Source organism: Planococcus citri, chromosome 3 (genome assembly GCF_950023065.1).
Source record: "Planococcus citri chromosome 3, ihPlaCitr1.1, whole genome shotgun sequence".
NCBI lineage: Eukaryota > Metazoa > Arthropoda > Insecta > Hemiptera > Pseudococcidae > Planococcus > Planococcus citri.
In genome coordinates this window covers 82,888,912-82,912,705 of record NC_088679.1, presented here as the reverse complement: position 1 = coordinate 82,912,705, position 23,794 = coordinate 82,888,912, and the positions used below count along the sequence as shown (strand labels likewise).

The 23,794-nt window shown below is 35.7% G+C and overlaps 2 protein-coding genes across 2 annotated transcripts in view; one reads left to right on the top strand and one right to left on the bottom strand.

The window, feature by feature from the left end:
• Positions 1 to 23,794, top strand: part of LOC135839896 (corticotropin-releasing factor-binding protein) — a 46,682-nt gene that overhangs the window by 18,214 nt on the left and 4,674 nt on the right. The window contains exons 2-3 of the mRNA XM_065356148.1: positions 2,767 to 2,836; positions 10,200 to 10,372. Of these exons, the coding sequence (XP_065212220.1) occupies positions 2,767 to 2,836; positions 10,200 to 10,372 (243 nt within the window). The remainder of the gene's footprint in view (positions 1 to 2,766; positions 2,837 to 10,199; positions 10,373 to 23,794) is intronic.
• LOC135839895 (uncharacterized) lies at positions 15,916 to 22,610 on the bottom strand. Its single transcript, XM_065356147.1, has 3 exons — positions 22,258 to 22,610; positions 21,930 to 22,077; positions 15,916 to 17,868 (listed from the first exon to the last, which is right to left on the bottom strand). The coding sequence occupies exon 3, from the start codon at positions 17,815 to 17,817 to the stop codon at positions 16,747 to 16,749; it is 1,071 nt and encodes a 356-aa protein (XP_065212219.1). The 5' UTR covers positions 17,818 to 17,868; positions 21,930 to 22,077; positions 22,258 to 22,610; the 3' UTR covers positions 15,916 to 16,746.

Genomic DNA, 23,794 nt, shown 5'->3' with positions numbered 1-23,794 from the left:
TTGCGCAAATATTACCTCCAAAACATCCTCTCATGATACTCAGAGAGCCACCCACGCACGTAACCCTTTACCGAGTGGTTCTGCGATCAAAAAAAACACCCTGTATGAATAAAATAAATACTCGGAGTACAAACATTGTCTGGTGCTTTGTAAAACACATGTTCACACAGTGTTTCATTCAAGTTCAAAAATCACAAAAAATATACCTAGCGTGCTTTTTACGACTGCGAACAGCATAGAAAACTGCTTTGTTGATTCAAGACGACGAAAACAAATACGAGTAAAACTCGCAATATGTTTATCGTGCGCTTAGGACGAGTTTATACCTACCTACATCACACCGATGACAAAATCATCGAAAACGTAGCAAAAAAATTTTCACAATGGGAAAATTTTGGGAAAATAGTACCTACACTACCTAGATATGTACCTAATACCTACGAGTATACAAAGACCAGCGCAGATAATTTGAGGAAGCTTATGGATTGAAATCTCACTTTCATTTGCCTTTCTACGTATACGTACGAGTAAAATACGAATAAGTCGAGACGAATTTGCCCCCAGGTTGGAATTCTCTTCACACTCGTCACTCGTTGTAATTGCCCGTCAAAAAAAAAACGCTTTCCAGACATCCGGCTAAATTGAAAATGAACGTTTCCGTTTCATTACCAAACCATTCGAAGCTGAAACTAAAACAATTGAAAATGTACTAACGCATCCTCGGGCCTGTCAAGTTTTTCCGAAATGAGTCTAAACAAGCGAGTAATTTATCGATTTCAAATGAAAATCTTCTTCAACGTTTTCACTCCCGCCAACACCAACAACCAACACATATCTGACTCTATACATTCAATCTTTCCTCTCGCAGGTTCCAACTACCCGGATACTAATTCAATTTTTGCATATTTTGACGTCGCGAGGTACTAGTACACGATAACTTGATACGAAGTCATCACAAAGCATACTTAATATCGAAACTTAATCTTTGAAAATGTCAAAGTAAATACCTACGCTGAGCTAATGGAGCTGAAAGTTCTGTTACGACTAATATACTTCAACAGTTCAACTTTGCTGTACTTCCATTAAATTATCCTACACCGTGCTTCATTTAAATACAGCCGCAAACGTTTTCTCGTCCTTGTAAAAAAAAAAAACACCCGGTTCGTTTATAAAAGTGAAAATAATTTAATTTCGAAACAACTTCATCAGCAGCGTATAAGGTGTTTGCTCATTTTATTTACCTTTTCTCATATTAAACATCGCACAGAAGCTGTAAACGAAGAGGGAGATCTTTTTCAAAATACTCGCCATTTGGTGCTTTAAAAAAAAAAAAAATCACTTATTTTTCCTGGAAAATGTGTAAGTATTTAAAAACATTTTTACCTTTGAAATAAGAAAAGAAACGACGAGCGACGCGACGGATTGTAAATACATAGGTAGTTAGAGATTTCTTTAGTTTTTTCTTTTTTTTTACCATTACTCGCGAGTGTTCAGTAAAACCAATAAAAACTATTTAAAAAGTAGGTAATGCCCAAAGCCGTAATTTCAGAAGCTGAAATTCATTATTGGATTTTTGGCGAATTTTTGGAAATTTTAAAAATTTACTAAGGATGATTTTCAAACTTTTCCACGTATTTCAAATTTCTCCAGAACTTTGGTCGTGGATTATTGGCTATGGCTACAATCTTGACCGTTTTATAGAGATGATTACCTACTGCAAAATTTGAAGAATTGTCACCTCAAAAGTGAATTATCGAAGAATTTGTCGATTCCAGAAAAAGTGATAAGTAAAATCCAAATTTTCAAAAAAGGTGTACGACGAAATACCGCGAACAAAGTTACAACTGTTAATATTCATTTTTTATCCTTCCATAGCGACCAAAAAAATCAAATTGAGATCGTAGACAGCTGAGACACACCAAACGATACATTTCCCAAAAAATCCCTCGTCGTGTCCCTTCTTTAACAACTTGATTTATTTTTTTTTCACTTGAATTAGCACTCTTGGAACTTCGCCGCATGCTCTATAATTTTTCATAACTTTCATAATTGAGATATGTTGGGTCAAATTCTGAGATTTTACTTCGTTGAAATCGTGAAAACGTGACTTGAACGTTTTTTCGAAAAGTAAAATCTCAAAATTTGACCAAAAATAGCTCAATTATGAAAGTTATAATTTACAAGAAAAATCAAATGAAAAATTATCGAGCACTTGCTAGTGTGTTTCAAATGCAAATACTTCAATTTATTTGAAAAAATAAGCATAAAAACGCCTTTTTCAGGGGTGCCTAAAGTGGGAGTCTCTAAAAAAAAAAGGCCTTTCAGATACTAATGAACTGTAAAAATCTTTTTAGCGGGGTTCAAGGGGGGGAGGCAATGTTCAAAATGGTGGTTCCAAAATTTTCCAAAAATTAACCCACCCCCCCCCCCCTTCTGACCACAAGGGTCGAAAATAGGAAAATTGCCTCGCATAACGTTTATCGGGTTCCAACAGATATTTTACGCTAAAAAAGTTGTTGAAAATACAACTCGGTGGTTCCTAAAAATGGTCATTTGGCCATCAATTTTTGATAACTTTGAGCGATTTTTATACAATTATGCAGTTTTTATGCTGGTTTATGCCTAGGTATTCATTTCTCAAGATCATCGGAATTAAGTACCCTATCTCATTTCTGTTAGTTTTTTTTTTTCACATTTTTTTTGTAACTCCCACAAAACTTAAGTATAAACTGCGAATTATTACATTTGTATCAATTTTTGTTACAGGGAAATAAATTGATTAACGATATCTTAAATGGATACAGGAATAAAAGGACGTCAGAGCACATAATAACGGGTAAGTTGGTACAATTTCAACTACATTATTATAAACGTATTATACAGGGTGGGCAGAAATATCGGGTACCCCGAAGAAAGTTTTTCGTTGAAAATGTAGGTTGGCAACGTAAAAATAGGTATGATTGGTAGAATGTTATCACGTCAGTTCAACAACCAATCGTGTGCTATCATCATTGTCATTCACCGCAATCAATCGAAACATTTAGCAGAAAGTTTTTTCGGGGTACTCGATATTTCTGCGCACCCTGTACCCTGTAGAAGCTGAGTAGGTAGGTTAGTAAGTATGATTTACTAAATATAATTTTCCAAAGAGCGAGAAACGAAATGGTTGTTGAAAAATACCTTTTCCAATAAGTTTTACGTCTTTTTTTCCGAGATGAAATGAATTCAAAGCGGCTTTATATCGAATTACGCGAATGCTTAAAGACATCCTTCAACCTGCATAGGAATTGGGAATGTATAAATAGGTTATAAAGAAAAAAGAAGAAAAAAAGATGAAAGCACTTCCCTATTATCAAAAAAAAAAAGCAAATTCGTGGAGGTATTAAAAGTGACGATTCAAAGATTCTATTTTCTTTACGTCATATAGCTTCCAGGTCAAATATTAATTCAAAACAACAAAACAAAAAAAAAGAGCGAAAAATCAAAACAACACTCGAGACAATTCGAAAAGAAATACAATTTAATAATGTAACTCTTGCACTTAAAATCTATTCTTCAAAGAGGTACGAATAGATAGGTAGATAGGATACATCCGTAATTCCAGACACAACAAAGAAACGTACAATATAACAATTTTAAGACGAATCCAATCTTTTCATCAAAACACACGTTACAATATTTACAAAACGTCGCGAATGGCAAGTGAAAAAAAAACAAAGAAAAAGCTAGGAAAAGGAAAAATATCGCGAAGTACATCACACAACAGCAATCGAATACCAATTTCTACGCCCATTATAATGTTTATTTCTTTCGTATTTTTTTGAACACGTTTCACTAAAATAGGTACGCATAATTTATTTATAACGAAGAGTGCAGAGTTTTATTCGTGTACGCCTGTACGGTGTATGAGATAATATTCCGTTTGATGTGAAACAAATACTGAGATGAAAAGTTGCCACGAGTTGGCAAACTGTGTACGTACGTATGTATGTTTTTGAAAAAACATTCAACTTGGAGAACTGAGGAATAGTGAGGGAGATACCTTACCCTTACATGACAAAAACTATAACGAATTCTCTAATATAGGTACTGATAGGTATACACAAATACAAACGTAAAATACGAGTAGAATACACAATACACAGAAGCACCACTATGGTGGTACCTAAACGCGTAAACTTTTCCTCCAGAGAATGTCGCATCTATGTACATTGTACAATAATATTAATATTGAAAAAGCTTGTAGAATTTTCATTCTACATAATTCCGCACTCGTTATAATACATACAAATACATACCTAGACCTACTACATTATACCGTATGATGAAAGTGAAAATGAGAAATCCTAACCACGTTATCGCGTCGACACGCATCGTCGTTTAATCATTTCCTTATGTGGAAAAGGCAGAAGGTAGGGAAGGTCGCGGGTCGGTCGCCACCAACTTTTCTTCAATATACGTACGCACGTATAGCTTTTAGATGGCCTTTACGAACGTTGGACTAATATTGGCAGATATACCGATATACGAGTGTTTTCATTTTGTACGTAGGTCTAGAGGGCTACCAATTCGTAATCTTCCGATAGGAAGCGAATGCGATTGTACTCGTACACGCTTGTCTGACCAATATCCGATCGCAAAAGCAGCTTTTCGGATACGTGGTATTAAGAGAACCTAGGCTAAAAGAGCGTAGACGGACACGTTTCATTTCGCAAAATGAAATAATATCGTTCGCTAACTAAAGATGAATGAAATTGCAAACTGGTGGGCTGACTTTTCATAATGCTCGAACAGGCTGAATACAAAATGAATTCGATGTGATTTCACTCTATTAAGAAGATATGTGAAATGGACGACGATAAGCTTAGGTAAATTTCAAAGCCCGAGTTGATTTCAACGTTTGGAAACTATAAATTTTAGAAACCGGTTCGTAGATTTGTAACTAGTGGTCAAAAAATCAGAGATGTAAAAAAAAAAAAAAACTCGAAACAAAAGCTGTTGAACACAAAAAATATACCTAATTCGGAAAGAACCATTTTTGAAACCGGTTCACTGTAGTTCCTATCCACTCATCATTCTGATTCAATAACAAAATGCAGAAAAAACCGTGGCACAAAAATTTGTGGTGGGAGAAAATACAGGAAAAATTTCAAAAACTACCATAAAAACAAAAATTGAGAAATTTTTATTTTGAAATTTTTGATTTTTAAAGGGTTGTATGAATTGCGGATGTAGGGGGTTTTTCCCTCCATAATAATTTAAATTTATTTATATTTACGTGGGGTGAAGTGGCTTCGAGTGGGCCCACAAACAGATAATATTATTGTGTCTTAAGCGCAGGGATATATTCGTAGTGAAGAACTACTTACTATAGTGTTGAAGATGGAATGATTTACCAAGTTGAATAAATGATGAATTCGATAAATGTCAATAAATAAAAAAAGAACTTTTAGATAATGAACATGATATAATTATTTAAATCGAGCGTAATTATTGACATTCTATGACAAATTGTCCTTTTTTGAGTTTGTGTACTTAGGAAATAACTTATCAGAATAAAAGGATTTTGTTGGGATTTGAGGATTTACTTATCGGAATAATTTATCAATAAAGAGACGTGTTGAGCCACCGCCTTGTTGAACTTAGGTACCTAATAACTTGTTAGAATAACTTATCAGAATAAAGGAATTTTGAAGGAAAAAACATAGGAAAATAAAAAGGCCCTGAAGTGCCTATCTCTGTACTAATTGTCAGGTAGCGATCTGAGACAGACAAGAATCACCAACTTATCCCTATGGAAACAGTGTTAAGGACTAAGATCGTCTATGGCGATGATAATGCCCAAGTTGCGGATGTCTGATCCATTTAGCTTGATAGGTTTAGTATGGCCGAAATACCTATTTAACTTGAACACAAACTGATCTGAATCCGAATTCTTCTGTTGATCTGGGCTCCTGCCCAGTCCAAGGAGATGAAACGACGACATTGGAAGTTGTAGTACTTACCAACTAACTATTCGAAGTTATGAGAACCACAAATTACTGAAGAACAATATTTGATATTACACATACCGCAAATACTGAAGAACAACTAAGGTTTTTTGTCTCGGATCGGAGTTTTTATAAGTATAACCTACAATAGTCGAAAATGGAATAGTGGCGATAATCATAAAAAACTTGATTGTTAATTGGTTAGAAATGCGGAAGTGGTGGAAATCTTGGCGCCACTACCAGAAATACGAGGTCATATTCAAGTATACCTATAATCGTAGATATTCTATAAATTTGTGATTATTATTGGTCGTAAAAGCGCCACCACCACTAGATAGGTAGGGGAAAATGTCGCGGTCTGGTCACTGACGTCATACTTAATTGGTAACTAAACTAGTCGAAGATCTGTCATTAAGGGGACAGAAAAATATGTATTTGCCTAAGATACCGGAAAAAATCCATTCTGTACATAGACAGAATAATTTTATCCCACAATAGGTGACAGAAGAAAATATTTTTCTCCCACTACAAATTTACAATTCTGTTGAAACAATTTTTGTAACTGGTTCACAGGTTTGCAACCAGTTACAAAAAAAAGTTTGAGTAACAGAAACAAAACTTGGAGAAGAAAAATAGAAACACATGAAAAATCGAACAATTCTGGTGAAACGATTTTTGAAACCGGTTCACTAGTTCGAAATCCGTTTTTTGAGGTACGTATTAGGTACCTACAGAAAAAACCTCGGACAAACGGTTGAAGCATATTAAAAATTGAATGAATCACGATGGAATAGTTTTTGAAACCGGCTCACTGGATTGCCACCAGTCATCATCAGTAATCACCTAAAAATTTTGTACACAAAAAAAGCGTAGAACAAAAGTTGAAAGAAATTAAAAAGTGAACGATTCTAAAAGAACAATTTTTATAAAACTGGTTCGCAAGTTCACAACCATTCAAACAGTTATCAAAAAAAAAAAAACATTCAGAGGAAATATTTTCAAAAACTGGTTCATTGGATAGTAACCCTAACCAGTCATTAATTATAGTCCAAAAATTTGAGATGCGGAACAAACTTGAAATAGAAATTGAAACTCTTGAAAAATCAAACAAACAGAAAAGAAAACTCGAAACAAAAGTTGAAAAGCTTCCTGAAAAAGCAGAGGCATGGACCGGGTCGGTAGGATTGTACCACCTCCCCTCTTCCGAATCCTTCTCCCACTGTTTTTTTCTCAGATTCGGATGTACAATTGATTTTTTTTCAATTCAATTTCGCGAAGTAAGGCGACCCACTGGAGGTTTTTTACGGAGGGGGGGGGGGGTGGTAGGTAACTGAAAATTAGCCGACTAGTATGAGAAAAAAATACATGGTAATATGACGAGTTTTTAAGATGAAATGCCAATTTTGGCAATCCATAATATATAATACTCGCATTAAGTTAGGTTCATTAAAAAATTGTTAGGTATTTGCATTTTGAATTTACGGAAGTTTCGAACTGGGATTTTTTTTTCGTTTAGAGACAGAAAATTCGGGTTTCGAGAGGTAAAAAACGATGTGTTAAAAATTTGTTCATTTCTTTTAATCCAAAATTTTAAAATTTGAATGACGAGTTTTTAAAAATTTTAATTTTGAAAATGAAAAGCGAACAGACCCGTAAGAAGCGAGGGCAAAAGCTTGTTTCGAGAAGTTGAAAACAATGTTTTTTCCAGTAAAAAGAGCATTTTTTTTGGCTTAAACATTTCTCAAGATTACAGGGGTTTTTGGGGTTGAAAAAGGCACAGAATGAATAGTACTTGGGCAAAGTGACTTGTATTTCTGCTACGTTCGTAAGATGCTCTCTAGACGTTAAAAAATAATTTTCTATTGTGGTGATTGCAGAAGACTCGAAGTAAAACCAAAATCCGACATTCTGACATATGTAATAACTGCATGCGATGCAACATAAAACATAAGCAAGACATTCTTGCCAGATTGATCAGTATTCATCTTTTCTAATCAAACTGTAGGTATAGCCTTAGCAATGATTACTGGTCGCGTAATTGGAAGAAATCGACTTACTATGTATTTTGTAGAAAATCTGCTGCGAAATACGCGTTGGTTGGTTAACATTTTTACTGTAACGAAGAAATTTACAGACTTTTTCGCGGATATTCCAGTACCTACATAAATTAATAATAACGAAAGAAATGAATAAATTGTAACGTGAATAAAAATCAATTGAGAGAAACATTTTATATAATACTTAATTTCACTTTTACTACCGACGAAATAATAATTATTTTTTCGATTTTCAGCCTGTAAAGAAATGCTAGGCTGGCGGAGCCGAGAGAAGGAAATGGTTTAAAGTTGGTATAGCGAGTGGGTGTGTGCGAGGGTGCACGTTTTAACAATGCAGCGAGTGATTTGAATCATTTCCATAGGTATTGATATTGAATTTATTTCGCGAATACAAAAATAAAATAAATACCTAGGTAGGTACCTATACGAATTTTCGTTTTAAATAATAGATTTTGAATCCGCAGAATGAGTTCTTTTTTGGTCGATTTGTTACCTATAGGTATAGGTACCTACTTTAATGTGTCGGTTAAATTTTTTCGATTAAACTGAGGTATTGCTGGAGACTCGAGAATTTGAAAAATCAATCTGAGCTGGTAAACGTTCGATTACAAGGGCTTTGGAACACCCTTTTTCTCAGGGGCGGACTTTCGCATGCTTTTTCGATATAGCTTCGTTCGGTCCAAGCATTTTTCTGCCATTTGGGATATCTTCCTCGTACCTAAATAAGTACATGCAACAAAAGCTGACGACGTATCAAAACATACATAAAACGAATTCGAGCACAAAAGAAAAATCACCTTTACCCCTCCGAGGGTTGTGTTCCAGTGTACCAACCATAAGCATTACTGCTGCGGACTAAAAAGCCTACATGACGTCCAGCTTCGAAAAACAGTCGATAACTTGGCGACGGCGACGGTATTATTCCACTAATAACTATAAATTAATAACTTTCGCACACAACTTTGCTCAGTCTCAGTTGCCTTTTTTTTCTTTCTTTTTTTTTTTTTACCCACTACCGGTCGTCGGACCTTATAATACTTTTCAATAAATTGAAAAACTCGATGTACCAAAACCTATAAGTGGGCCACCACCTACGGACGTTCATACGATAGCGATACACAAAAAGACGAGAAATGACCGCGCGCTATTTGCGGCAGATCGTTTTTCTGTACGCTCGCGCTACCGACACACCGAGTAACATCATCTTTATAAATTGATACGATGCGATGGTAAAACAACCCTGTTTTTCGATAAATTTAATTAGTCGATCGAGTACGATATTTCAAATTAATGCAAGTTTTTGACTAGGTACGTAAATTACAAAACATCGTAGTACGTCATAATGAACGACTAGATAATTACGAGTAAGTGTAACCTCGAGTAAACGATCTTATTAAAATTATACGCTCGAGTACGTTTAGTATTATATACTCGTAAATAAATGCCGGTGCGCTTAAAAACAGTTCAAATTACCATACCCCATACCTTTACCTACCCGTTAAAAGAACGAGATCTCGACTAAAGGAGAGGGTCATTTATAGCGTCGTCGCCGAAAAATTGAGTACACAATTAGCCAAGGACGAACAGCTTTACAGAGCCTAAAAAGACACCATTGCTTTCAAAATGCTCGAAATTACGCGAGTTTTTCGAAAAAATTACAAAAAATGCTTCCTATAAACTAAGATTTGTAACCGTGGCACAAAATTTGAATCAGGCTCGTGCCCATTTTCAACTTTCATTTTTTTCGTTCATCTTCGTCAAAAACAAAAATCTTTTCAATTTTTTTATACCTACGTAAAAATGAGACGAAAAGTGAATTTCACACTCCCAAAGATCCACTCAACCATCATACTTTTAAATTTTCGTGTCAAAAACTCCTTTCGCAAAGTTTTTCGAAACATCGACTCGCATCAAGAAATGTACAATAGGTACCATAAACCTGAAAGCTTTAAAGTCACTCGTTCGGTGGTTCTTCTTTACACAATTTCAAATTTGCAGCGAAACTCGTACTACAAATGACCCAGTTGGTACGCGTAGTTTTCTTTTTTCTACTAAAAAGGACAAATTTCACTTTTACTTTTCGTGTTCGAATTCAAGAAGGTGTACTACTACTCGTATGTTAGTTATGTCTTATTCTTTTCCTGATTCGCAGATTGTATGACGGTCACGTCGGAAAAAGGCCACTACTATTACAAAGCGACCAGAGAAATGTACGAATTGGAAAATGCTGCATGCGGTGTTTACATGATGGCAAATCCGGACGAAGTTATTCAGATTCATTTCGACTATATTGACATGCCTTGCGAAAACAACGAGATTGTCTCGGTAAATATTTACTCCACGAGTATCACCTAGGTATAGGTATTTAGTTCCAAACTTTATTTTAACAATAAATACTTGTATGTACATTGTACGCACTACGCAGTAGGATTACAAACATGGTCAAGAAGTGAATAGACAATCTGCAATCCTTTGTGATTTCCCCATTTTACAATGATTTTTTCTGATTCCCCCTCCCTCAGTTTTTCAAAGACCAATGTTTCCAATTGGGAAATATAACTGAATGCAATGAAAAAGGTCGTAAGCACGGCATTTTTAAACGATAGAAAAAGGCGTTGGCACTACAAATTTCTTTGTGAGATAAGCAGTTTTTTTTTGGTCACTTCATTTTTAAGGGTAGCTAATTCTCGAAAGATATACGTCCATAATTTTTTGTACCTTTCTCCACACCCAAAACATCAAAATAAAATTGATTTGCACGTTCAAAAAGACCTCCTTTTGTTCCAAAATTGCCAAATAAAAGTCATGCTTTTTTATGACAAATCACCCATCTTCGAAATTCAAGAGGAAACACAATTTTCAAAATTTAGGGCACGACGGAAATTTTAAATCAAGTTTGCCCCTTCAATTTTGAACACGAGCAATTTGCCATAATAAAATTTTTTGTTCGCTCACCTATGGGTAATGGACATCATTTGAATGATTCAAACATTTTCTTACATTTTGATGATTTTTTTTAAATCAGTAAATTACGAATTTTGTAAAGCACGTGGCTTCTTCAATCGTGGTATATAACAGAATTTTTTTGTTGAAAAAATCACTACTTTCTCACTCCTTTTTTCACTATGCCTTTCTACAACCAATTTTTTTAGAAAGCTCTCGCTCTCCCCTCGATCCCCCCCCCCACCACACAGAAAAAAATTTGCTTACGAAGTAAGTAGTAATTTTAATCAATTTTTTCAATAATTTAAAGGTTTCTGTTCCACGTTTGCATTTTAAAAATTTTTTTCACTACCTTTTTGACTAAAATCACTACTTTTTCACTACTCTCGCAGCCCCGTTTTAAAATCAATACTTTTTCACTACCTACTTTCACTACCTGTTAGATACCCTGTATTCTGAAAAAAATGACGCTAAAGTTAATTTGTACGGTTTTTAGAACATTTTTTAGGAAATCTGAAATTTCCAAAATATACCCGACGCGACGGCTCCAGAACAGTCTGAACCTGAAACCACTTCCAATCGACTCGGCATATCAAAAATGGGGTACCTAGTTACCTACTAAGTAAATTTAATTTCAACAACTCAATTGGGTAAAATGTTGTGGAAATTTCAATTTTCAAAAATCTGCCAGGGCGGTGCTCCAGACACTACCGTCTACCACTCAAAATGGTTCGAAACAGTTTCCAATCAATCGATTTTGAGGTTTCGAAAAAAGAACAGGACACACGCTAAATTTCAGCTCTCTCGGTCTATTAAGTGAAATTTTGATTTTTTCCCATATTTGACTTCAACATTTTGAATTTTCAAAAATTCATTCGAAATCAAAATCGTTTGCAAACTCAAAAATTTCATCTACTGTTTCCAATTCGTATTCGGAAAATCAGATCATCTCGATTCAAACCTGATGTACCCTACAGTAAAAATTATTACAGCTAATTTTAAAATTCCGTGATTGTAGATTTTTTTTTTGATTTGCCATTGAAAATAAAATGTTACATGTGTAAAAGTGACTTACGTAACTATTCTCACAAGGATAGTAAAATTACTTAGGTAGGTACTTATTCTCATACGCGAGTTCATTGTGTATTCCACATAAATCACTTTTGGAAGGAAATTCGTGCTCACCTGAAACAAAGAAAAATTAAGAAGGATTAGTTGATTATAAAATTACTGATCAATTGACAGATATATGAAATAATAATGGTCGAAGGCCGAAGGAAAAATTCTGACGATCTCGACGTTTAATAAAGAGCCCGAAATGAATATTCACAAAGGAAGTATCACAAAAATTGTAAAATTGATTGTTTATGAAAATCAGTCAAAAACATCAAAAATTGATGGACCATCGGAAAAAGACAAAAATTTGAGAAAATGTCTCATTGGGGTAAAATTTTGCACAAACTGCTCAAGAGCTTAGATCATTGAAAAATACCAAGAATTAATCGGAAATTCTCAAAATTGAATGATGATTGTCAAAGCTGCAGAACGTGTCATAAAATTTGTCAAATTAACCCCCCCCCCCCTCTAGTATTGAAAATTACCAGAAGTTGAATTCGCGGTATCTAACGGATTTTTATTTTTCTTCTTGAAAAAATCACTTATTTTTTTCAATCAAATTTTCAGAAAGCTCTCCACTCAACCCCTCCCACCACATTTTAAAAAATTAACAAAATCAAATTTTTCACAGGAAAATTTCCAAAAAAAATTGAAATTGGAAGAAAATTTGTACATAAAGTAAGTAGCCTATTTCTTAATTTCGATCAAAATTAGGGGAAAAAAGCGATACAAACGATCGCATTAATGAATTTTTTCTTTTTTCAATATACTTTTTTGACTAAATTCACTACTTTTTCACTACTTTCACCACCTGTTGGATATTCTGTCAATTCACAAGATAGGCAACCACCGTAATGATGTTTTTTGTTCGTATCCTCGATCACTACAGTATCTAATATCTACGCACATTCAAGTATTGTTGAATTTTGCTAAACGTACGATTTCCGGAACATCCTGTATTTATTTACTATAAGTACGTAGTTATCAATCCATCTATAGACTCGTTAACGAGTTATTTGATAAAACGTGGGAGGAAAAAATTAGCGAACTTTTCAAGATCTGCAGGAAAATATAAGAGAAAAAGAAACCTCACAGCGCAGCGATGAAAACTGATGAATGAGGAAAGTTATTCATCGAGGAGTCGTTTTATACTCGTATAGGTAGAGGTGGAGGTGGAGGTGGAGGTGGAGGTAAACAAACGCGTATAATCTCATTATTTGATGCTCACCGGTGCAAAATGCTCGATTACTCGGAGCTGTGGGTGAAATGTTAATCTTCGTCTTTTGGTTTATGTCGAATAAATATCACGGACACGGGCGCGCGCTGCTACGAATTAATACAGTTTCAACAATTGGTATTGGAAAAGAAAAACAAAGATAGTGTAAACCTTGTTTTTAATTCCCTAAAGTACGTTTCCTTCGACTATACGCGAGTTTATGACCCAAATACGCACACCTGTAAGTGTAGGACTGTAGGTAGAGGTACCTTACACCTTACCTATCACCGCCAGCAACGGCATTATTTTGGCGATGATTTAACAAATAGCCGCAAGTTAATGTTTATTTGCGCTATCTCATTGCGTTCGGAATTTTATTGGTTGGTTGTTACCCGTGTGAAGTGTGTGTGTGTATGGGTTACTCAAACCTGTGTTATTGAAAAGAAAAAAGCATCTTCGGTCGTAAATTACACTATTTTATGTGTTTAATTACTTATAATAGGTATAGAAGTGTTACGCTTTTGCTTGATTGAGAATCCATTAGGAAAGAAAAAAAATAAAAAAACGATCGAAGAATTCTTACACCTACCTTCCTAACTACCTACTTGATATTTTATTTGTTAATGAAACAATTTCATATTCATTCGAGTTCCATTGAGACCAACACTTTTTCGAATAATTTCCACCCTTACGTGCGTACCTATTTATTCGTTCGAAATTGTGCAGCAATCAAATCAAATCAAATCTTATGATCCGTTTTATTCGTGTTAATCGTCTCGGCTAAATCGTTTTTTTTTCTCGTATCACATCTCAGTGTTCAATTTGAAGATTCGTGACTCGATTGCAAAAAAAAACAAGATAAGTTTGCTAAACTCCCTTTTTCTCGAACATCCTACGTAACTTGCTTTCCGAAATGACCGGAAATGTTTGCAGATTCCACGACGGACGTTAATATGATTGTTGAGCTGTAGATATAGGCCTACCTATGAAGAAGTTTTAAAAGTAGACCGAAAGAGTTCTTGAAAAAGAATCGTAGGTAGTAAGTGTTTATTTTTATGACTTGGTGTGGTACTTATTCTCCAACTTTGTCCGCGAACCTATAGGTTTAGGTAGGTACAGTGAAAAATTTTTGTTCAAAGAAAAATATACCTACCGATAAAATTGCTCAGACCGTGTTCATGTGCACCAAGCCACCACCACTTCATCGAACGTTGGCTTTCTATCAAGTCAACAGTAAATTTATGTGTAATGTGTATAGGCTCGGTTTCTCTCCAAATGGGACATTCCGTGATTGTCAAATCAGATAATGAAACCTCATCTAAAAAACATACAACTCGAGGATGGAAGGGGGAGGGGAAGGGGTCCATCCCCTCCCCTTTATCCAGAAGAACTTGACTAGATGAATTTTTTGCTCAATTCATCTCAATTTTCCCACAATTTCATCAATTTTTGGTAATTTCCAGTAATTTTTAATGCCCATTTTACAGTTTGTAGTATCATATTTCATGGCATATTTGCCATCTGCAATTTACAAAACTTTTGGGCAATTTTAAGAAAAAGACCTAGATTTTTTTGCAATTTTGGCAAAAAGAAAAACTTGAAATTGCGAACGAGTTGTTCCCAACAAATCTAGATCGAAATGGCATCAATTTCCAAAAAAAAAAAAAAATCACCAGCCAAGATTTCAAACGCTCGAGTGCATTTTTTTCGATTTTCGACGAATTTTAAAAAAATTAAATTATTGGCTCGAAAATGAAAAGAAAAAAAAAATCAAAATTTATTTTCAACTCGATGAGTCGACTGTAGATGGTTTCAAGTCGTTTTGGAGCATTTATAAACTTTTTTGAAATTCTAAATTTGAAAAAAAAAAAGAAAGTAAAAACCATTCAAATTACTTTTAGAGCTTGTTATGCTATCATAAAAATTAATCAAAAACATTGAAGACATTTTATTAAACATAAAATACGTAAAGTGGTAGGTATAGGTAAAATTAAATAGGTATAATAGGTAAGAACTAAAACTGCATAGAATAAACGAATACAGAAATTTTGTTGACCACTGGGACTTGGAAGTACATACAAGATGGTAGAAATTTTATACTCAAAAGCACGTTCGAGAAATCAAACACTTATATAGACGAAAAAATTCAATTTATCGCCATAAAAAAGTTGAATAGATTCAAACCACAAAAAAAAATCATCGATAGGTATTTTTTGGTAGAACTCGTAAAAATCAATAAACAAAACAATACAAAAACACGATTTGAAATAAAATTCTACAAATTAAGCGCCTGCATTTTTTACAATTAAGAAACAAACTTATCGAGAATTGAATTGAACTCGCGCGCTAACCTATTTTTTTCAAAATCTGTACGTATATCAATATCGAACACAGTGTCCCACTCCCATGATGGAGCTGTATATGAGCCAGTGCGAATTTCCACGTTACAAGTTTTACAAAATTCGCGTAAATTTTCAACTTTACTGTCGAAAAACCACTCCAACAGTCTATATGTAGAATATTCATCGTAAATTACCCCTCTCATTTCGACACGTAGAACATCGATTTGCTCGTAATTTTTTATTTTCTCCAATTTGAAATTTTTCTCGTCTTCTGCGTTGTCAAAATACCATTTCAAAAAATTGCCAGGAAAATCTGAAACTCTTCCATATCTCTCATCACGCAGATAATTCCTCAAATGGGCGACGAAAATCACGTCCACATTTAACGAGCGTTTGAAGGCTGTTATTTTTTCATGATCGGAGGTACACCATTCGAGAAACTTTGGCCATTGATTAGCGTCGAATTTATCCGTTTCGTAAATAAAATCAAGAGAACAAGTGCGACAACACTCAAATAGTTGACGTTTCACTAGCTGCAATTCTCGTTCATCGCTAACAAATCGGTCAATTATTCTGCCAAAATCGTTCGAGCTTACTTCATCAGCTTGACGCACAGTGAGCAAAAACTGCACACATTGAACAGACGAGATAATCTGGACTTTGAATTTATCTACGTTTTCTCGCACGTTTGAGAATAGTTCGCCGACGAACCATTCGAATTTAGCGAATTTATCGTCATCGTGTTGTAAAATGAAGTACAGATTCGAGGCGAGCACATTTATACCCAGCTGTTGAAACTGCAGTTTCGTATCCTTCGAACAAAACATCAGATAATCTTTCAAGTCTGCATAAGATCCTGCTTGGATCAACGATTTGAAAAGACGTTTGGAATCCGCAACCCGGTCTTTGAAAAGTTCGACGGCATCGTCATCGGTTAAACAATATTTCATCAATTGTTCGAAATATAAAGCCTGTGACCGTAAGGCCACCTCAAGCCAAACACTTTCCCACGCCTTTTCTTTGGAGAACTTTCGCGAACTACTCAGCAACGCCAACACAAATGCCACATTGTGCTCGTTTACCTAGGAAAATCCACAGTCGTAACCGTAGGTCAGATAACCATCCGAAATGTAACTTTTCAATTCGTCCGAAGCATCAGACCAGATTTCTACCATCAAATCGTGGATATAATTGAATTCATACCCTGCATGTAACGCTTCCCACAGAGCATCAATGACTCGGTGGGATATCGAGGCATCTTCCAGTACTAAATGTCCCATACGAGTCCACAATCGAAGCGCGAACTGGAAATAATATTCTTCCTCGAATAAAAACGTAAAAATCCAACCAGCCGCACGTTTGAATAGCCTTTCAGCTTGGAATCGGTCCAATTTATGAAACGATGAAGAGTAAAATATAAGAGCTGTATATACGTAACCAGCTTCCGAGATTAAAAACTCAAATACGGATTCTCTTTCGTGATCTGGTAACATTTTATAAAAATAGTCGAACGCTGTTCCGTTGTAGCCATGGCTCCCGACAGTGTGCAGAATCAGTATTTTAGCCAACTCGGCATCGTTGATCGAATTTCCTGATTTCATACATCCATGCCAATACAATAGGTAGCACGTATCGTGGCCAAACTTTACGTCTTTTATTCTCGCATCATTTTCTACCGAAGGCCAGAACCGCTTGACTTGGTCTTCTAAACAAAACGTACAGGCGATTTCATAATTCAGCACGTCGTCGCTAAATTCGCCCGAATTCAATATATTTTCGGCGCTCGCTTTAAAGCCAATGGAACCGGTAAAATCGACGACTAGATGCTTAAAATATCGGCAAAATTCTTCGGCACAACTTCCATCCAAGAATTTCCTATCATCAGCATGAAACTCGATCCAAGAATACAGATCGCCGCCAATTCTTAGAATGTGGTCGTTAATCAGCGCTTCGATGCGACGCGGAATCGGAACAACGAGTACTTCTTTGCAGCCGAATTTTCGCAGATTTCCCCCCAAGAATGATCTAGGGGTGTCGTATAGATGACTCGTACTCGCGTATTTACATCGCCATACCATTAAAGCCATCTCGGCTGACGTGAGATATTGCAGCGAAGCCGGCGTATTCATAAACATTAGGGGGTATTCTTCCATGTCAAAACGGTGGAATTCCGATTCTGCAAACTCCGCGAACAATAATCACCCCTGCAAATCCATAAAAATGTCGTTATCAATTAATCCATATACCTATACTCACACCTATACCAACAGATGTAACTTGGAGGGGGGGGGGAGGAGAGGAGAAAATGGGATCAAAAATTCATCGTATCGAGTTGGCAAGTTCTACGTTGTATTTTCTACAAAAATCGCCCACATTCAACCGCACCAATCCGGGTCACTCCATGTCAACTCAACCAACAAAAGGCAATTTTGAAAGTCATGTCTTTCGATTTCGCTCAAATTTTTTTTACAATATATACCTACCCAGTAAGTAAGAACCCCGCAATTAGTTTGGTCCCAGCTCTCTCAGGGGGTATGTGGGGTGCGGGGGGCTTTCATTATTTTCACATGGTCTCGAGCTATACTCAACTTCAGCAGCCCATTCCTCCAAAACTATGATACTTTGATCAAAACTGATTTCACAGTTCGAAAGAGCATTGCATTTAGAACTTTTTAAGCATTTTGAAATTTTCAAAAGTTGAAAGTTGAACTTTCAAATTGAAAGTTCAAATTTAAAAATGACGCTGCAAGTGAGAGCTACCATTTACAATTTTGAAAAAATTGCCATAGATGAACCTTTCGATGATTTTTCGAAATATTCAAGTTTCGAGATGGGATCTCCCAATGGAGGGGGAGCACCCCCACCCCCAATTTTGGGCTGAACTTTCGAAAGAAAATCTGGGGCATGTGATATATCGAATTCTATGTTTTTGGTGACGCTGAACACGAGTACGACGTCAGCTTTTTGATAGGACCCCATCCACGGCCCCCAGAACCTCCCCAAAGGTGGTAAAAGTTCACAAAAAAGTGATTTGTTCGTAAGACACATGAAATAGTATGTTTTTGGTGACGCTGAACACGAATATGACGTCAGATTTGTGATTGGACCCCATCCACGGCCCCCAACAATTTTTTTGGACTTTTATCATTGGGGGAAGTTCTGAGGGCCATGGGTGAAGTCGATTCGAAAAACTAAGGCAATATTCGTGTTCAGCGACATCGAAAACATACTATTTCATGTGTCACACGAATGTAACAAATTTTTTTGGGGGTCACCCCCTTTGGGGAGGTGCTGGGGGTCGTGGACGAGTTCAATCAAAAATCTGACGTCATATTCGTATTCAGCGTCACCAAAAACATACTATTCAATGTGTCACACGAACAAAACGCTTTTTTGAACTTTTACCCCATTTGGGGAGGTGCTGGGGGCTGTGTATGGGGTCCTATCAAAAATCTGACCTCATATTCGTGTTCAGCGTCACCAAAAACATAGAATTCGATATATCACATGCCCCAGATTTTCTTTCGAAAGTTCAGCCCAAAATTGGGGGTGGGGGTGCTCCTCCTTCCATTGGGAGATCCCATCTCGAAACTTAAATATTTCGAAAAAGCATCAAAAGGTACATCTATGGGAATTTTTTCAAAATTTTAAATAGTAGCTACCACTTGCAGCGTCATTTTTAAATTTGAACTTTCAATTTGAAAGTTCAACTTTCAACTTTTGAAAATTTCAAAATGCTTAAAAAGTTCTAAATGCAATGCTCTTTCGAACTGTGAAATCAGTTTTGATCAAAGTATCATAGTTTTGGAGGAATGGGCTGCTGAAGTTGAGTATAGCTCGAGGCAATGTGAAAATAATGGAAGCCCCCCACCCGCCCCCTGAAGGGGCTGGGACCAAACTAATTGCGGGGTTCTTACTTACTGGGTGGGTATACGTTGTAAAAAAAATTTGAGCGAAATCGAAAGACATGACTCAAAAACGTTGGTTGAGTTGACACGGAATGACCCATCCTAAATATAAGTTGTTGAATTTCTGAAGCCAAAGCAAAAATTTTCTCAAAATTTCAGAGGAATGAAACTAGAAATCTACAAATTCTCAAACAACCATGGCCGGATTTAACATATTCGCGCCCCTAGGCAGTTGGAAATTTGCCACCCCCCCCCCCCACAAGACTTTTTGGCAGAATGTTTGCAATTTCTGGAGGGAAAAAACAATTTTGGCCCAAGAGTGAAACTGTAACAATTGTAGTAAAAGGAGGAGCCTTTTCACGGTCCATCCTCCGGGACAACTTTTTTCTTGAAGGGGGAATCCTAAGGAATATTTCTATTTCGAAAAGTCGCTGGAGGCTCCAAAACGAGTTGAAATCCACCTTCAGTCGACTTCGTAGCGTATTGAAATTAGTTTGCAGAATGAATTTCGGCTTTCCATTTCCATTTGATGAAATTTTGAGAAATTTCAAGTTTCAAAAATCAACTGGAGGCTCCAATACGACTTGAAAACCACCTCCAGTCGACTTCGTAGCGCATTGAAACTATTTTGCAGAATGAATTTCGGCTTTACAACTCCATTTGATGAAATTTTGTGGGAATTTCGAATTTCCAAACATTTGTTGAAGGCTCCAGAACTGCTCAAAACGTTATGAAACAGTTTCCAATCGATTTGGCGTGTCGAAAATAGGGTATATTCCAAATTTCAGCCTTCTTGGTCAATTTGGTAAAATTCTGATTTGCCTAAATTTGAATTTCAAAAATTCACCAAAATTCGAAAAACGCACATAAGCACTTGAAATTTTGACAGGTGATGAATTTTTGCCTGATATTTCGATCTACCTTTGTACGGTTTAAAATATTTCGTGCAAGCCCTATTTTGGAACGCAAAATCAGCGATTTTGGCTGACCTGTCAATCGAAATGGCCGCCATTTGTAAGTAGGACCACTTTTTTTTTGAGAACAAGCGCTAGAAATGTTCCTTAGGACCCCCCCCCCCTTCAAGAACAAAGTTGTACTGGAAGATCGACCGGGGGGAGGGTGGCAATATATCATTTTGCGAGCTCCCCAACTATTTGGAATTTCTGACAAAAAAGCAAAACTTTTGACAATTTTTTGGTTTTTACAAAAAAAAATCAAAACGAACATTTTTTTCATTTTTGAAAAAGCAAAACTTCGACAAATTTTTGCAAAAAGGGGGCTTTTTGGCTCAATTTTTGGCAAAACAGTGACACTTTTTTGAAATTTTTGAAAAAAGTTAACTTTTCAACAGTTAAATTATTACCTAACAAATTGGACTAAAAAGCGAGAATTTTTGACAATTTTAGGAAAAACTGGAAATATGGGTAGATATAATAATTATTGGCAAAAAATATTATTTTTCGCAATTTTTGTGAAAAAAGCAAAACTTTTCGACAATTTGGGGAAGAAATGAGACTTTTTGGAATTTTTTGCGAAAAAGGGTAATCTGTGGCCATTTTTTTGCAAAAGCGAAAGTTTTTGTTAAATTTTTAAAAAGTTGGAATTTTGGAAAATTGTTGTCAAAAAACAAGGTAAGTATTGACAATTTTAGCAAAACGCAAGACTTTTTAGTAACTATACTGGGGGAAAAAAATTATACTTCTTCCCAATTTCTGTCAAACAAGCGAGACTTATGGAGAACTTTGGAAAAAAATTAGGTCTTTTTCGAATTTTCTTAAAAAAGGGCAATCTTCTGCCATTTTTCTAAAAAGCGTAAATTTTTGACAATTTTTGAGAAATCGAGTATGTTAGACAATTTTTGGCCAAAAAAAGCGAGACTTTGAGACAATTTTTGCAAAAACGTAAACTTTTTTTGAAGCTTGGGCAATTTGCTCAACTATTTCGAATTCTTTTATTTCGCGTCCTAAAATTGCCACAAATCCACAAAATCATAGCTATGGCTGAAAAACACCTACCCAAAATTACTAGTCTAATAAAATTACGAGATACGAATCTCCAAAATCAAAACACAACTAGGCGACGCTGCAAAAGTCAAGCGAATCGACACAAAAAGCTTCCTCTCCTTTCTCAGAGTCAGAACTGAACTGCAGCTTCTGCAATGTCAAACGAAATAAAAACCTCCAAACATCGCAAGAAAAACGGGTTAATCGATTGAGAGGAAGAAATATACGATTTGTTATCCAAAAAATCGAAAACCACGACTAGATCACAATTAAAGGAAATATCATCATCACTAAAGGGGTCTTATTTTTAAGTAAATCAGCTACCTACAGGTAGTACATCTAGATATCACTCACCACAGTGGACAATCGGCGTTTAAAACTCCTCGAAAATGGTGCTTTTGAACATTCGAGCTCAGCAGAGATTCTCATAATATTGAACAGCAAGCTTCATCAAATTGCCCGAAATAAAATAATCAAAAAGAATTCGAACCATAATATATATCTGAAAAAAAAATATTCGTTTGAAAAGATTCCTCCGCTTTATTGGATCGAAATAAGTACCGAATAACTGATTACTTTCCTCTCGATGATAAAAAATGACCACATGTTTTCACATGGATTTTAAAGCTAATTGTTGTACAGAGAATACCTGATAGTGAAAAAAATAAATCACAATACTTACGAGTTATTTACTCGATTTCAAATAATTCTCGATCTTGCAAAGCACTTAAAAATACGGCGAATTTGAATACGAAAACACAGCAAAACAAAAATAAAAATGAAAAAACACCAACGTTCGATAGATGATAAGTAGGTCTAGGTACTTCGGTAGACGTAAACTTACATTACATGACTCAACTTATCCATATCCATTGCCTTTTATCAAATGACAGTACGAGTAGAATGTAGATATCGAGATCAACACACACATGAAATATTCCTACCTAGCACCAGTATGCGGGTTCGTTGAGTCCTGATTGAACATTGTTAGCTTCGTGCATCTTCCGCGGTGCACTTTTATTACACCCAGATGCAAATTTCCGATTCAGGGCATCCCAGAGTCTTATCAGTCATCAGTGACTGACGCACAAAGACGATTTTACCGACTTTGCCGTGAAACGGAAAAGTAAGGTATTGTACCTATTTGTCATGATGGTTGAGGATTTGGGTGGGGGTGGGTTTTCTTGACGAATTGAAGTGTGCTGATCACGATAAGACGTATGACGCAAAACGAGAGAAGTTTATATATAAATATGTATATATATGTTCACAACAGCACACTTGTGAACCCATGTATGGGTTAATCTTGCATAAGAAGTGAACCAGTAGGTTTACCAGCCTGGCTCACTTTGTAAAGGTTAATCTTACATAACAAGTCAGCCACCTGTTTCAAACTAGTTTTGTCAAAGTTAGCTGCGCGCACCAAATGTTTCTCAGAGATGTTCGCTAGATGTAGTACTAACATGAGGCCTATAGAATAGGAAGTACCTACTGGTCGGCATACCCAAAGCCCTGTTGAAATTGGGTATGCACGATGATAAATTTGACTAATGATTTTTCTGCATTTTATTGCTCTATGGGAATACTGTTGATACCAAAAATTTTGATGTGGTTCAGACTTTTTGACAACCAAGCAATTTTCACAAAATTCAATATAGTTCAAAAAATTTTTGGAGAAAATTTTTTATTCTGTTTCTTGATACAGATAAATTATATATTTCAATGACTGTGCAATTAGAATTTCAATTAGTTAATTAGAACAGAAATTGAAAATGATTTTAAAAATTTTGAAATTTTGAAAAATTGGCTCATAAGCCTGCCGAGATGCCTATATAAATATAAACTTATCTCGTTTTGCGCCATACGTCTTATCGTGATCAGCACACTCCGAAACGTCAAGAAAATCCACCCCACCCAATTCTTGAACCATCATGACAAATACAATACCTTACTTTTCCGTTTCACGGCAAAGTCGGTAAAAAATTAAAGATTGAAATCCCTAAAAATTGTTTTAAAAGTTTCCATTTGTGGTAAAAACCTTTCTAAATATGTAACAGTTTTTTCAAGAAAAAAATGCCTTCGGCCTCCCAGAAAATGCCAGCTTTTTTTATACGTATGAAGGGTCTGAACGATGAGAAAAATCAAAAAAAATTGTTGGGCCGGAATTCCTTCACATTAACCTATAAGTACTTACTCGTATATCCAGTCATTCTTGAAAA